The sequence below is a fragment of the Eublepharis macularius genome, chromosome 14 (assembly GCF_028583425.1).
Source record: "Eublepharis macularius isolate TG4126 chromosome 14, MPM_Emac_v1.0, whole genome shotgun sequence".
NCBI lineage: Eukaryota > Metazoa > Chordata > Lepidosauria > Squamata > Eublepharidae > Eublepharis > Eublepharis macularius.
The window spans coordinates 3,460,746-3,474,850 of NC_072803.1; the positions used below are offsets into that span (position 1 = coordinate 3,460,746).

The window sequence follows — 14,105 nt, forward strand, 5'->3', positions numbered from 1 at the left end:
AGGCCCTGCTCTGCAGAGGTTTGGCGAGTGGGGATCAGGGCTTTCTCTGGTGTGGCACCTCACACACGAAGCTGCCCCCACCACAGTTGCTCACCCAGCTTAGTCAATTGTAGGGATCAGGTGAACGTGTTTCATGTTACGTTTGATAGTTGGAGTGAATTCAATGATGTCTGGCTGCTAGTTGCAGTTTAGGTCTTTCATCTGGTTGCACTGTGGTTTTATCATTGATTTTTGCAACTGTTTGTTAAATTGCCTTGGACGCTTTAAGCTGAGAATATCCAGGCTATACCAATTTTAAATTAATAAACAATGAACAGTTGATGCTGCCTTAACGTCAGAACCTTGGCCCACCGAAGCCAATTCTGTCTACTTTCCCAGGTCTCTTATCTTTCACATCACCCACTACCTGAGCTTTTTAAAAATTGGAGGTATTGTGGGGTGGGGATTGAACCTGGGACCTTCTGCTCTGCCACTGGGCCACAGACTGCCCCTAGGTATAAATCTGCTTCTTTGTGGTTGCTATGGTCTGTGCTTTTACCACTAGACTCACTTTCCTCTCCTCCCCTGAGCAAGCCACAACATAATCGGGACCTGCAATCTTAGACGTTTGCAATTAAAGCGAGTTTCAGCAATACCCAGTCTGACTTCCTCAGGATCAGTGTTAATCAAGTAAGAGCTAGCTGCAGTGACCCAACGCAAAATTCAGGAACCATGTTAAAAACCTCCCTCTATTATTTCCAGCATCTGTCAAGGAGGGGCCCCACAGCCTTTGAACTTGGTAGTGTCAGAACGTGAAAGCTGGTGCAATGTAGTGGCTGGACTGGGATCTGGGAAACCTGGGCCCCTCCCTGCCTCCCACCATGAAGCTTGCTAGGGCTAATCACATACTCTTTCTCTAACCTACCTTACAAGGTAGTAGTGAGGTTAAACTTCATTTATAACCCCACCTTTCACCCCAGCGAGGACCAAAGCAGCTTACGTTGTTCTCCTCTGCCCCATTTTATCCTTACAACAACCACCTTAAGCTAGGCAGTGTGTTTATGTGACTGGCCCAAGGCCACCCAGCAAGCTTCCATGGCGGAGCAGGGGTTTGAACCTGGGTTTCCCAGATCCTAGTCTGGCATTCTTATCATGACATAGTACTGGCTGTCAGTAAGAAGATGGACTTTTTATCTGAACCTCCCCTTACTTGCCACCATACCACAAAAGCCACCAGTTCAGGTTCGTAGCTGAAGCAAGACTGGAGCCTTTTGTGGGTATCTCAGATCCAAACAGCTGTCCCCAAAGCATCCTTTTGCGCATTGGTGGAATAATCCTATGCTCTCTTGATGTCTTCTATGGAAGGTCTCAACACCGGAGAAGGTGTAAAGCTCGGGGCTAGGCCCCACCTCGGCCTGTCGCAACCATGGCATTGCCTGCCTCCAGCAGTAACGTGGAAGGCTTGCAGTCAGATGATGAGATTGGTGCCCGCAGCATCGGTGATTGGTGGCTGATGTGTGAAGATTCACGGAGCCGCAGGAACTCCATCCCCCCAGCAAAGACTCCCACTGCCAAGCACATGTTGGCTTACCTCCCTCGCCCCCCCACAGATACAAGCAGATATGGGACCTTTCCGCAGAAGGTAGGAGCACCGGGCCATTTGGGCTAGTTGCCTCTTGGCTGTGGTCATCTAAGCGGGAGCGTCTTGGGGGTGGGGGGTGGGGGAGATCGGTTTTATCCATATGCTGTAATGGATCAGAATTGTTCCCCCGTCTCCAAGAGAGACCAAAATATTTTTGCTAGTGTATGTTGTTATCTGTATGATGCTGGGTTTCAGCAAGAGATGTTTTCATGAGCCCGGATAAGACTGCAGAGCAACTTATCCATCTAGTCTGCATCTTGGCCTTGTTAACCACTTCTTTATGGTGAACTTGGAACCGGCAAAAAAGGCAATATAGAGATCAAATAAATGCATTAAATGCTCCTCTCAAGCACAGATGGCAGACGCTTCCTTTCCATCCACGTCTCCTTTCCACCTCTGGAATCCCACTGAGCTGCCAAATATGTGGCTTTGTTCTAGCTCAGATGAGAACCTAACAATCTGGCCCTTCCTCCCCTCTCCCCTTTGCATCGGCATTCACCCCATAGCTGGTGCCGCCTCCTTTCACCTGACCATGGGGAAAACGTTCCCCATTAGATCATCGCAATACAAAGTGGGACAGGTCGCATTGCCCCTAGTTGCTAATTGGACCCCTCCCCCCATGTACATAGGACCAGGGTTTTTTTTTCTGGGAAAAGAGGTGGCGGAACTCTCAAGAGGGAAATGAGGAAGAAACACACGGGATTCTTTGAAATCATATTATTTTCACGCCCTATTGACGAGTAGTTTCAATAGGTGCCGGAACTCCGTTCCACCACATTCCTGTTGAAAAAAAGCCCTGCATAGGACCCCAGCCTTTTCAGGAGTATATAGCTTGGTTGATTTTCAGAAGTAGAGACCAGAGCTCTATATTTAAGTCTTGTTTTTAATTAGCCTGCTTCTCAAGATGCCTTAATTAATAACTGTTTCAAGGGAAGCCTTCCCCTTGACTGGTGAATCGGCATTCCCTACCTGTCTAGTTGCTTCTCTGTGCTACCTGCTGTCAGCTGGGGATGAGAGTTGGCTCAATCAGCAAGTGTGTGTATGTTTTCCTCCCCAAAGTACCGGCCTTTCCTTAAAACATTTCTCCACAAGGGACTATAGGAGTGAATGAGACGATGAAGAATCAAGGCAAGAATTTGGCGTCAAGGTGATCCCTCCCCCTCCCCCTCCTCCATAAAGCATTTCTCTGTGTGGTCAGAGAGATGCTGAGAATCCTATGAGTGGCACTCCCAGAGGTGCCACCCTCTAAAACTCAGGTGTGCAGGCGCCCGGTTTAGATTGGGATGTTGGCATAAAGGGAAGGGAGATCCCAAAGTGGTCCACAAAGCCAGTAGACTGCAAACAGAGAAGCACCCATAATCAGTACCTGTATTACAGCAGCACCTTGCAGGTAATTGGAAGAGCATCCCAAGAGAGAATTAGTATCCTCTTAATAACATAATAATAACAACATTCTATTTATATACCGCCCTTCAGGACAACTTAATGCCCACTCAGAGTGGTTTACAAAGTGTGTCATTATTATCCTCATGACAATCACCCTGTGAGGTGGGTAGGGCTGAGAGAGCTCTGAGAGAGCTGTGACTGACCCAAGGTCACCCAGCTGGCTTCCAGCAGAGGAGTGGGAAATCAGACCTGGTTCTCTGGATTAGAGTCGCTCGCTCTTAACCACAATACCAAACTGGCTTCCATTCACGCTAGTAATTTATGGACGGTGACAACCCCCAGACTAGCAGTTCTCACCCTCAGATTTTATCTTATAATGATAGCTGCTGCCTACATCTGGGTGGGGGCAGATTCAGGCTTCTCAAGTGGCTGGTATCTTCTTGATATTTGCCTGAGGGCAGAACAATCGAAACCCTTGCAGATAACCAGGCTCTTCAACAGAGCTGGCACTGCCTGTCTGGGAGGGCTTCGTGAGTATGGGACACAAGCACTCCCATTATACAAGACAGCTGACTCTTTGCCACAGTGGTGGAGAAGGACAGATGGACTTATTGGAAAGAACCTCTTAGGGGGCAGAGTGGCAGTGAAACAAACTCCCAAGATCATAGCTGATTTGTTTCCCTTGCTTAAAATTTGGTGGGGTCACAAGAGTCCAGATAAAGCCTCTTCAGGGGCAAAATCTAGCCCAAGATCCACCAGCTGGCCTCCACACAGGGAATTTTAGGCCTCTTGAGCAGCACAGCCTTGCCGACCTTTAGCTTGAAAGATGGGGGCTTCTAATTCAAGAGTAACTTCCATGATTGTACTAAAACTGATAACGCACTGATTCGGGGTGGAACAGGAGGGGATTTCATGCATGTTAATATTTTCTCTTGCAGCCTGAAATGGTGGCCATTCCCATGGGTCCCCTAGATGACAGCCACCAGCAAATGCAAACCACAACGGCAAAGAAAAATGCCCTAACGTGCAACTACGTTTCTGTATGCTGCAGCTCAAACATACCCAACGACAGGTCAGTCCTCCTCCAGAGAGCACACAGCACAGCTGAGCCAACCTGTTACGGAACCGTTGCGCCTACCAAACACCGGCCCAGTGTCTCCATCAACACAGAAGAGTTGCCCAAATACCACCGGGCCTCCAGAACTGACCCGTCACCATCTACACTGTGGCGGGACCTCAATACCCGCTTCTATCCACAGCACGCGCTCAGCGCCCCCAACATCATCAGCTCTGCTCGGAGCAAAACCCCAACCCGCAGTGTGGTCTCGGTGCCCACCTCAGACAAAGGGCAGACCCGGCGCTGCAAACTCATGGAGGATGACGGGCAATTTGGTTGGGGTAACAAACAGCAGCGGCAGCGGTATGTGACCAAAGTGGGCAAGTGCCAGGTGAATTTAGGCAACATTCAGGAAAAGAAAAGGTTCCTGTCAGACATCTTCACCACCATCGTGGATCTCAAGTACCGCTGGTTCCTCTTTGTCTTCAGCATGTGTTACATCACCACCTGGGTGGTCTTCGGTATTATATATTTCTTTGATGCCTGGGTCAGAGATGACGTCAGCCACATAGGTGACACCGAGTGGAAGGCTTGCATCGAGAACATTGATAGCTTCATTTCTGCCTTACTGTTCTCTGTGGAGAGTCAACGGACTATTGGCTATGGCTCACGAATTGTGACAGCCAATTGCACGGAGGGGGTCATTTTGCTAATGGCCCAGTCCATCATCGGTTCTATGATCGATGCCCTCATGGTGGGATGCATGTTCGTGAAGATCTCCAGACCCAAGAAGCGTGCCCAGACCTTAATCTTCAGCAAGAAATGTGTGATCTCCCACCGGGATGAGAAGCTCTGCCTCATGTTCCGCATTGGAGATCTACGGGACAGTCACATGGTGGATGCAAAAATAAGAGCCAAGCTGATTAAGTCCAGGCAGACGAAGGAAGGGGAATTCATCCCACTGGAGCAGTCAGAGCTGAACCTGGGCTATGACACGGGAGAGGACCGCCTCTTCCTCGTGGAGCCACAGATAATTTGCCACATCATCAACGACCTCAGTCCCTTTTGGGAGATGTCTGCAGAGGCATTGAAGAGGGAGCAGTTTGAAATAATCGTAATTCTTGAAGGCATTGTGGAAGCCACAGGTGAGCGCTCTGTCTATGACCAGGGAAGGGCTGAACCCAATTTGTTCAGTATTTATTTACTTATTTCTTCAGTATATTTTTATCCTGCTCTTCCATGAAGCTCAGAGTGGCACACAATGTTCTCTTGCCTGTCTTATCCTAAGAATCCTGTAATGGAGGCTAGGCTGAGAGCCACTTTGATGTAGTGGTTAAGAGTGCGGGACTCTAATCTGGAAAACTGGGTTTGATTCCCCACTCCTCCGCTTGAAGCCAGCTGGGGGACCTTGGGGCAGTCACAGCTCTCTCAGAGTTCTCTCAGCTCCACCCATCTCACAGGGTGTTTTGTTGTGGGGATAACAATAACACACTTTGTAAACCGCTCTGAGTGGGCATTAAGTTGTCCTGAAGGGCGGTATATAAATCGAATGTTGTTATTATTATTATTAGGGTGATTGGCTCAAGATTACCTATTGAGTTCCCATGGAATAGTGGGGATTTGACCTGGGTGTCCCAGATTCTAGTCACTCTAACCAGTACAGCATGCTGACTCTCCTCTCTGCTGCCAACGCCGCCCCCCACATCACACTCAGAAGTGACTTCTTAACATGAATGTTCTCAAAGAAACCAGATTTAACTCTGGAGCCCAAGTCTGGTCTCTGCCACCATTTACGATCAGGGGGTTGAGAGTCTTGTTGATTTGGGTACAACAGCCAGGTATGAGTCTGCGCAAGCCATACAACAGCCAGGTATGAGTCTGCGCGAGCCATACAACAGCCAGGTATGAGTCTGCGCGAGCCATACAACAGCCAGGTATGAGTCTGTGCGAGCCCTTCCCCCTGATTATGCTTCTGTCAATGTCATGCATTTCAAGTGCCATAAGAAGTCTTTCTTTACTGGACAAAAGAGGACTTGTTTAAGAGAGAAAAATTTTGATGTGGGAGAACATAATACAAAGTTCTCCCCTAGTAAATTTAGTCAACAACCAGGTAGACTCTGTGTATGTGTGCGCACATGTGCATGCACATGTACATGTGTTCACAGCTATCCATGAGTACATCTAATGGCATGGAAAAATGGCCAACAACCCCTATAGGAAGAAAGGAATACTTATTGCACACCAAATCCTAAAGACCTGTAATCCAGGAGGTTTGGTGCCATCTGGTGGTCCTTCATCTAGACTTTCTTTGAGTCTGAAATTGTTGCAAGAGGAAAAACTGTTAATCTGTTTGAATAGAGCTTGAGTAACTTGATTAATTCAAGATTTGGGTCCAGTAGCACCTCAAAGACTAACCAGATCTCCAGGGTATGAGCTTTCTAGAGTCTGACAAAGGGTTCTCTGACTCTCGAAAGGTGATATACTGCTATAGGAGCCTGTTTGCATAGTCAGCAGGGTCAAACTTTGTTCAAAAATAGGCAAGATTCTTGTGGCATCTCTAGAATTATTAAGGGAAAGACTGTTTAGTGGGTGAATCCGAGGTTAGAATAAGGTGGGAAAGGATCTGTGGTGTAGCGGTTAAGTTGCTAAGCTTTGACCAGGGAGGAAGGCCTGTGTTTGAATCATGAAGCTCAGGAGTGACCTTGGGCCAGGCACACACACTCAGCAGGGCTGTTGGGTGGAAAAAATGGGAGAAGGCATTCGTGTACACCACTTCGGGCTTCTTGGTGGGATATGAGGGGATTAATTTAACGCCTGGTGAAGCTGGAGCGCTTGGCAGCTCCCTCTCTTTCTTGGAAAAGTGAATGGTGTTATCTACTATAATCAGGTTGCAGGGAGATACATTGGTCCAAAGTAAAATCTAACCATAAAAGCTATACAGTATCATTTATAACAACCAACTTAAAAAAAACACAAAACAATATAAACCTCGTTAGTCCATCAAATGTTTCTTGAGACACTTAACTTTGGTGGATGAAGTTCACAGTTCAAGGGGGAGGAAAAAAGAAACGTGAAGAGCCCAAGAGAGCTGGCAAAGGTGTGTGTTTCTGAAACCCTCCAGGGTTTCTCTTGGAGTCAACGCTGAATCCAACATGGATTTAAGCCTATATGGTATTCATCACATTTTCTCTGAGACGTCACTGTTCATTTCTTGCAGGGATGACGTGTCAAGCCCGGACGTCGTACACAGAGGACGAGATCCTCTGGGGCCATCGCTTTGAGCCCTGTATGTCTCTGGAAAAAGGCGCCTTCCGTGTAGATTACTCTCGATTTGAAAAGACCTTCGAAGTTCAGACTCCAGCAGCTAGTGCGCGAGAAATGAATGAGATGAGGGCGCTGGAGACCCAGGACCAATCGACACTCAGCTTGTACTGGGACCATTTGGTGCACCCTTGCCTTTCAGCAGAGCTCAACAATGATACTCGGCACGGGGATGGCCCCAGCGAGGAAGCCCTCTCCAAACTCTACTTTCCTAACATCACAGAGGAGGAGAGAAGCAATGAGTACCAAAACCAGGAGGCCAAAATTTAAGCCACCTCAAAGCAGATGCTGCAGGTTTCTGCCCAACTCAACACAAGTAAGGAAGGCCCAGGTAACCGTGAGGTTGGTGAAAAGGTGCATCCTACTTCCTCATGCAATTGGGTGTATTAAGTTCCCCGTTGGGGCAGTATGGAAAATAAGGTGATCGAATTACTTTGCTTATGTGGGACTCAGGAAATCAAAGCACAAAAAGGTCCCCCGTGCTATCACTGAAGACTTTGGGCAATCCGTCACATCGCCTGTTTCCTCGCTTAACATGCTGTCCGTTGAAACAAAAAAAACCACTCTAGGAGTTGGATTATGGATATGACATTTGTCACGCTTCTCAAAAATCATTGTTTGGTTTTCCAAGAATGTAAAAGGCCTGGATGCTTATGTATTGATGAGAAAGATTCGTTTTGAGATAAGCTGCTGGAAAAGCATGGGTGGCCCACACCAGTTTTCTGGAGCCTGCTACGTCTTCCGGCAGCTCCCGTTCCTATGCCATGTACTGTAGGTGCCTGGAACCTCTGTGCCGCCCCCCATCACAGCTTCAGGCACAAATGTGAAAGTGTCTCGTCTTATTACAGTGCCATACGGAACTCTTGGTGGATGTTGCTCCCCATCTCCTGTAAATAGCCGACTACCTTCCCTCCTCTTTGCCTTTAGCTCCTGAACTCTTCTGGTTTCTGTGCTGTGGTTGCAGCTAAGTGGAATTATGTCTACACAAAGCCATCCTCTTTTGTAACAAGGACCTGTGGGGAGGGGAAGGGCATCCACAAGCAAATAAAGATTCTTCTTGAACGGACTCGGGTATACTTCCTTGTGGAACTTCCTGTCTTTCAGAAATGTGCATGAGTGTGAAAGGGACTCAAACAGAAGAGAGTCTCTTTCCCTCCCCAAAAATGCAAATTGCAGCCTGGTGCAACCTCAGTTTGGGGACCAGGCAGGGATGGCAGAGATGGATTAACCCTTTGATTTCTACTTGGTTTTGCTATTCAAAACTGGGTCTCCTGATCTGCCGTTAGCTTCTGCAAGGACAAAAGACATGTCGGGTTTTGTTCAGACAAAGCTTTTTGAAAGCCTTGATGAGGGGCTATGGCTCAGTCACAGAGTACCTACTTTGCATGTAGAAGGTCCCAGGTTTAATCTCCGGTTCTAAAGGTTCAGGCAGTAGAGTGGATCTCTTGTGAAAGACCCCTGCCTGAGACCCCGGAGACCTACTGCCCGCCAGAGTAGACAATGCCGAGCTTACAGACCAAGGGTCTGGCTCAGCAGATTGCACCAGCTCCTGCTGGTGGTGGGAGGCCTTTTTCCTAGAGCGGAAGGAAGGAGAAAACCCGGGCGACGTGGAGAGAAGCTGAACTGTTTGTACTTGTGCCAAGAGAGGAGTGCCTTGTGCTGGAGGCAGCTGCTGCCATGAGGGTAACGGAGTGCAAAGAAGATACTGAAACAACCACACCTTAAACCGGAACAGTGAAAGTCTGCCATGCAATATCATTACCCCGTAGCCCCATAGCTTGAGCAAACAGGTGGGTCCTTAAGGCCCTCTTAAGCCCTCTGGATTTTGCAGGTCTGCTCTTCCTTAAGAAGCCCTACAAGAGCTGGGCACATTGTTGGTGCTTCCATCTACTGTGAGAGCCATTGACTCTCAGCCTAGCCAGAAGCCCATGATAACTTTGCACTCGGGTTCCATATTGCTGCTGGATTCTGATTCAAAGAAAGGCAACGAGAGGATCAAGGAACAGGAAGTTACAGGGATACAAAGTATAACTGTGAACACTTACGAAATACAACCCAAAATGAACCATAGAATCATAGGGTTGGAAGGGACCTCTAGAGTCATCTAGTCCAACCCCCTGCCCAATGCAGGAAATTCACAACTACCCCCCTGACTGCCCCAGTGACCCCCTGCTCCATGCCCAGAAGATGGCAAAACACCTCCAGGATCCCTAGCCAAACTGCCCTGGGGGAAATTGCTACCTGACCCCAAAGTGGTGACTGGCATTACTCTGGGCATGTAAGAAGGGCCATGAGAACTAAGCACTGATGTAACCCTTCCTGCCCTCCCTCTCATGATCTACCTGGGTTCACAGAATCAGCATTGCTGTCAGGTGGCCATCTAGCCTCTGCTCAAAAACCTCCAAAGAAGGAGAGCCCACCACCTCTAGAGGTGTTTACTATTTGCAAACAAATGTTACTACAATAAATATCAGTCCCTATGTTGCTGACGGAGGAAGCTCCGTTTCAGTCTTCTTTTATAATAACATAATAATGACATTCGATTTATATACCGCCCTTCAGGACAACTTAATGCCCACTCAGAGCGGTTTACAAAGTGTTATTATTACCCCACAACAATCCCCCTGTGAGGTGGGTCGGGCTGAGAGAGCTCCAGAGAACTGTGACTCGCCCAAGGCCACCCAGCTGGCTTCGTGAAGAAGTGGGGAATCAAACCCGGCTCTCCAGATTAGAGTCCCGTGCTCTTAACCACTACACCAAACAGAATCTCTTAGGGTCTCTTCAACAAAGAAAAATCACTTCATCCATTATTTGTTCAAAAGCTGTATAACCAACACATACTGCTGCTGTTCTGTGTGTTCTACCTTATACTGAAACGGTGAGTCATCGAATACCATTTCTCCAAAGACCATGCTGCTGAAAAGACATTCAGAGCTGTTATTCCAGCTGAAGTAAGTATTTACAGAAAAAATACAAATATCCTTAACGTGCCAGTTCTACACTGTAACCATGCGACCCATGTTATACAGTTTATAAAAAAACAAGAAAGGTCCATGTTCTCATTTAAGTCATAGGCTGTAAGGAGATTGAGCTTAAAGGTCCACAGGGCTTCCTGCCTCAAAAGTGCAGTTTGTGTATCACTACCTGTAACGATTTCGAGTAAATGTGTGCATGTGTCTTTAAATGCTTGGTGAGAGCGGTGAAGAGTGGGGGGTGAAAGAGAGGGATGAGTGAGCAATACGATTGGCTCAGGACAGAGTGTGGGTGGAGTGAATGCAGTTTGAGACTGGGAGTGCAGAGAGAAAAGTTTCAGTCCGAAGAAAGCAGGCTGGCTGTGTGCAGCCTGAGGAGTTTTAAGCATTTCTGTGAGACAAATATTGAGTTAGAGAAAGAGGCTAACTGTGTGTGAAGGCTTGGAAGAGATCTGTGTGAATGAGAGTAAATGAAGTAACTTTAAGAACCGAGAACCACTTTTATGAAACCAATACGCTTCTTAACTAAATAAAAGTTTATCTTGTTTTGTTATATCCCCGAGTAGCTGTCATTGCTATATCCCATTCCTATCCTCAGGGCCACATAGAACCACAAAGGAGCCTGACGCTTAGGAACGTTACCAAAGGGAAAACTTAAATGAAATATATTGGAATATAATATTCCTGGTGGCAGCAAACTACCCAGAGGGTGTTAAGGGAAAGATTAAAGGAAAAATCTACCCCAAAGGAAGTAAAGGTTATAACACTACCGCTGGATCCCTTTTTGCTCCTTATAAAACTGAATACTTAAAATCATCTTTGCTATGATTCTGTTCAATGAAATCTGTAACAAGAGGAGCATCTATAGAATTAGGAATAGAGTGATAGATGTTCCTCTTGTTACACCTCAGCCGAGTTGCGAGGAGAAAAGGCAGCTTTCTTCAGATTTAAACTATTGCCTTCTGCAGGATTTTTAAGTGCCACTAACTGGAAAACATTTGATAGCACTTTGAAATAATTAAGAGAGACACTGACATTGCTATTTATTGTAACAATTGCGACATAGGCACTGATATTTATTGTCGTAACTTTTGTTTGCAAATATTCACTAAACATTTACATAAAAGCATTTTGGATTTTGATTCAAGGTGGCTCTGCATATAGCTCTCTCTTCCATGTTGTTCCTAGTCCCAGACGGCAGGGTAGCTGGCGATGGTAGCAGAATGCAAGAAGGCATTGAGAAACCGGAGCAGGTGGGAAGTTGTTATTTATAAGGCTGGAATGCAGCTAGTTCTGGGTCCTTTCAGAAGATGATCTCAAATGTACCCCCCCCCCACTAGAATACTCATTCACTCAGCTTGGATTGAGTCCGAACTATTTTTAGATTAATTGTACAGCAGACTTGGGACAGAACAGAGGCTTCTAACCATCTCAAGAAGACAACAGGTCTGTTAAGGGAAACAATGGCCTAGGGTCCAGCTTTAAGAGGTATAGAGCAAAAACTGAACACCCTAGAAAAAAGAAAACCCATGGAGCATGAAAGGAAAGACACTGGAGAAATTAATTACTGTGAGGAAACAAGATCTTTTTTTTTTAGTTTGCATTTCTCAAAAGAGGATTTGCTTTTTAAAGCCTGTAAGCTTTACCAGCACGGGAAGGGGAGAAACCTGTTTGGCGTGGTGATTTAATTTGTGGATTTAATTATCTAAAAGATTTATACTCTTTTCTCACTAAAAGTGCTAGACAAGTCAACGTTTTAAAAGAGAGAAAAGTCAGGAAAGCTAAAACTCAACCAACAGCAGCAATCATAAAAGCAGAAGTCTAGAATTGTAAAAAAATGGCACCAGCATTTAAAAAAAATCAACATGAATAAAAGTCAGAATGTCAATCTAGATGAAGTTAGAAATTCAACTTAACTACAGCCAACTGCCTACAGAATGAAATAGATTTGACAGATATACTGGAGGGGTGGGGTGGGTGAGAAGTCTCCTGAGGCAGAGAGTTCCAGCCCCGCCGTGCCCTAGCATTTTAATGAATTCTTACCTGGTTGCTTCAGCAGAGCTGGCTAGAATAAAAATGGACCATCTTCTCTTAAGCCAGCGGCTGGGCATGGCAGGTGACTGGAGTGCCAACACCCTTCTGCACACTGTGGCTTGGTGGGTGACACCCCCCCCACCTCCAGCATTGCTTCTCTGAAAGTTGGTGCATGGGGGCAGATTCTAGCCTGATGCCCCTTCCTCCCTCAGGTATTTGGTCCCAGCCACACTTTCAGTGCAATCCTAAGAAGATCAAAAAGAGTCCAGTAGCACCTTTAAGACTAACCAATTTTATTTTATTGTAGCATAAGCTTTCGAGAATCAAGTTCTCTTCATCAGATGCCTGATCCGAACTGGATCCTCTGGATCCTAAGAAGGGTTACTCTAGTCTAAGCCCATATATACTGATTTCAATGGACTTATGACTACAGTAACTCTTTTTAAGATTAGATCCAGGGGAGTTAGCCATGTTAGTATGCAGCTTCAAAATAGTAAAGAGTCCAGTAGCACCTTTAAGACTAACCAACTTTATTGTAGCATAAGCTTTTGAGAACCACATCTCTCTTCGCCAGATGTAAGCTGTGGTTCTTGAAAGCTTATGCCACAATAAAGTTGGTTAGTCTTAAAGGTGCTACTGGACTCTTTACTATCTTCTTAGGATTGTGTCTTTTATTTTAGAGATGCGCCATTGTCATTTTATTTATTGAAATTTACTGGATCATTATAAAGAATGTTACAACGACATAACGGCTAAGAATCTGAAACCTAACGCCTCCCAGCACAAAAGTGGCAACCAAATTTTGCTCTGTGGAATCCCATTGGCTTCATTTGTTTCTGCAGGCTCGTTTATTCAGTTGACTGTGGTTAAGGCAGCAAAGTCCTGGATTCAAATCCTCCCCTCAGTGACAAAGCTGACTGGGTGAGTCTTGGGCTAGCCACACTCTCTCAGCCTGGCCAACCTCACAGGAGTGCTGTGAAGAGAAAATGGAAGAGGAGCTACTGGTGGGTTGCCCTCAGCTCCTGAGAGGAAGGGTGGGATAAAAATCGTGGCTGATCATTTCAAGTATCAGAGAATATAATACAATTAATGTGTATTATATATATTATAATTTATATCGTATATGTAAATATACATATATATTTATGTGTATATAAAATATATGTATATGTACATAAAATATACATATAAATATGTTTCATATATATATATATATATATATATATATATATATATATATATATATATATATATATATATATATATATATATATATATATATATATATATATATATATATATATATATATATATATTACATTACATGACAACAGCCTTGTAAGGTAGGCCAGTTCGCTTATCTTTGTATTTTTAACCTGATGTGATCCTCTCTGAACCTGCTTGCGGCGAGAGCAGGCTATATATTTAATAAATAAATAAATAGAATATTATCCTCATACCAAGTCCAAGGCGCCTCAGAGCATCCCTCTCTGTCTCGCAGGGCCTCACGGAGGCGGCCTTTCTGGCGCACCGCCAAACCTTGAGGAAGGCCGTTGCCGCTCTACCCAACGTCCTATCTATGGTGAAACCTGACTATACTTTGCATGGAGAAGTCGCCAGTTCCGCCTGAGACCAGAAGTCCATTTTGTGCCGCTCTAGGCCAGGGCCGCCGCGATGCAGGCTGGGACATGTAGTCTCCAGCGGGCGGGAAAAG

At 45.8% G+C, this 14,105-nt stretch overlaps 1 protein-coding gene across 1 annotated transcript; it reads left to right on the forward strand.

Annotated features, from left to right (window-relative positions):
- The first annotated feature begins 1,405 nt into the window (after nucleotides 1-1,405).
- LOC129342289 (G protein-activated inward rectifier potassium channel 4-like) lies at nucleotides 1,406-12,338 on the forward strand. The gene is made up of 4 exons (XM_054997978.1): nucleotides 1,406-1,621; nucleotides 3,946-5,209; nucleotides 7,282-7,457; nucleotides 12,261-12,338. Exons 1-4 carry the CDS (start codon nucleotides 1,406-1,408, stop codon nucleotides 12,336-12,338), a joined length of 1,734 nt encoding a protein of 577 aa, XP_054853953.1.
- Nucleotides 12,339-14,105: the final 1,767 nt, after the last annotated feature.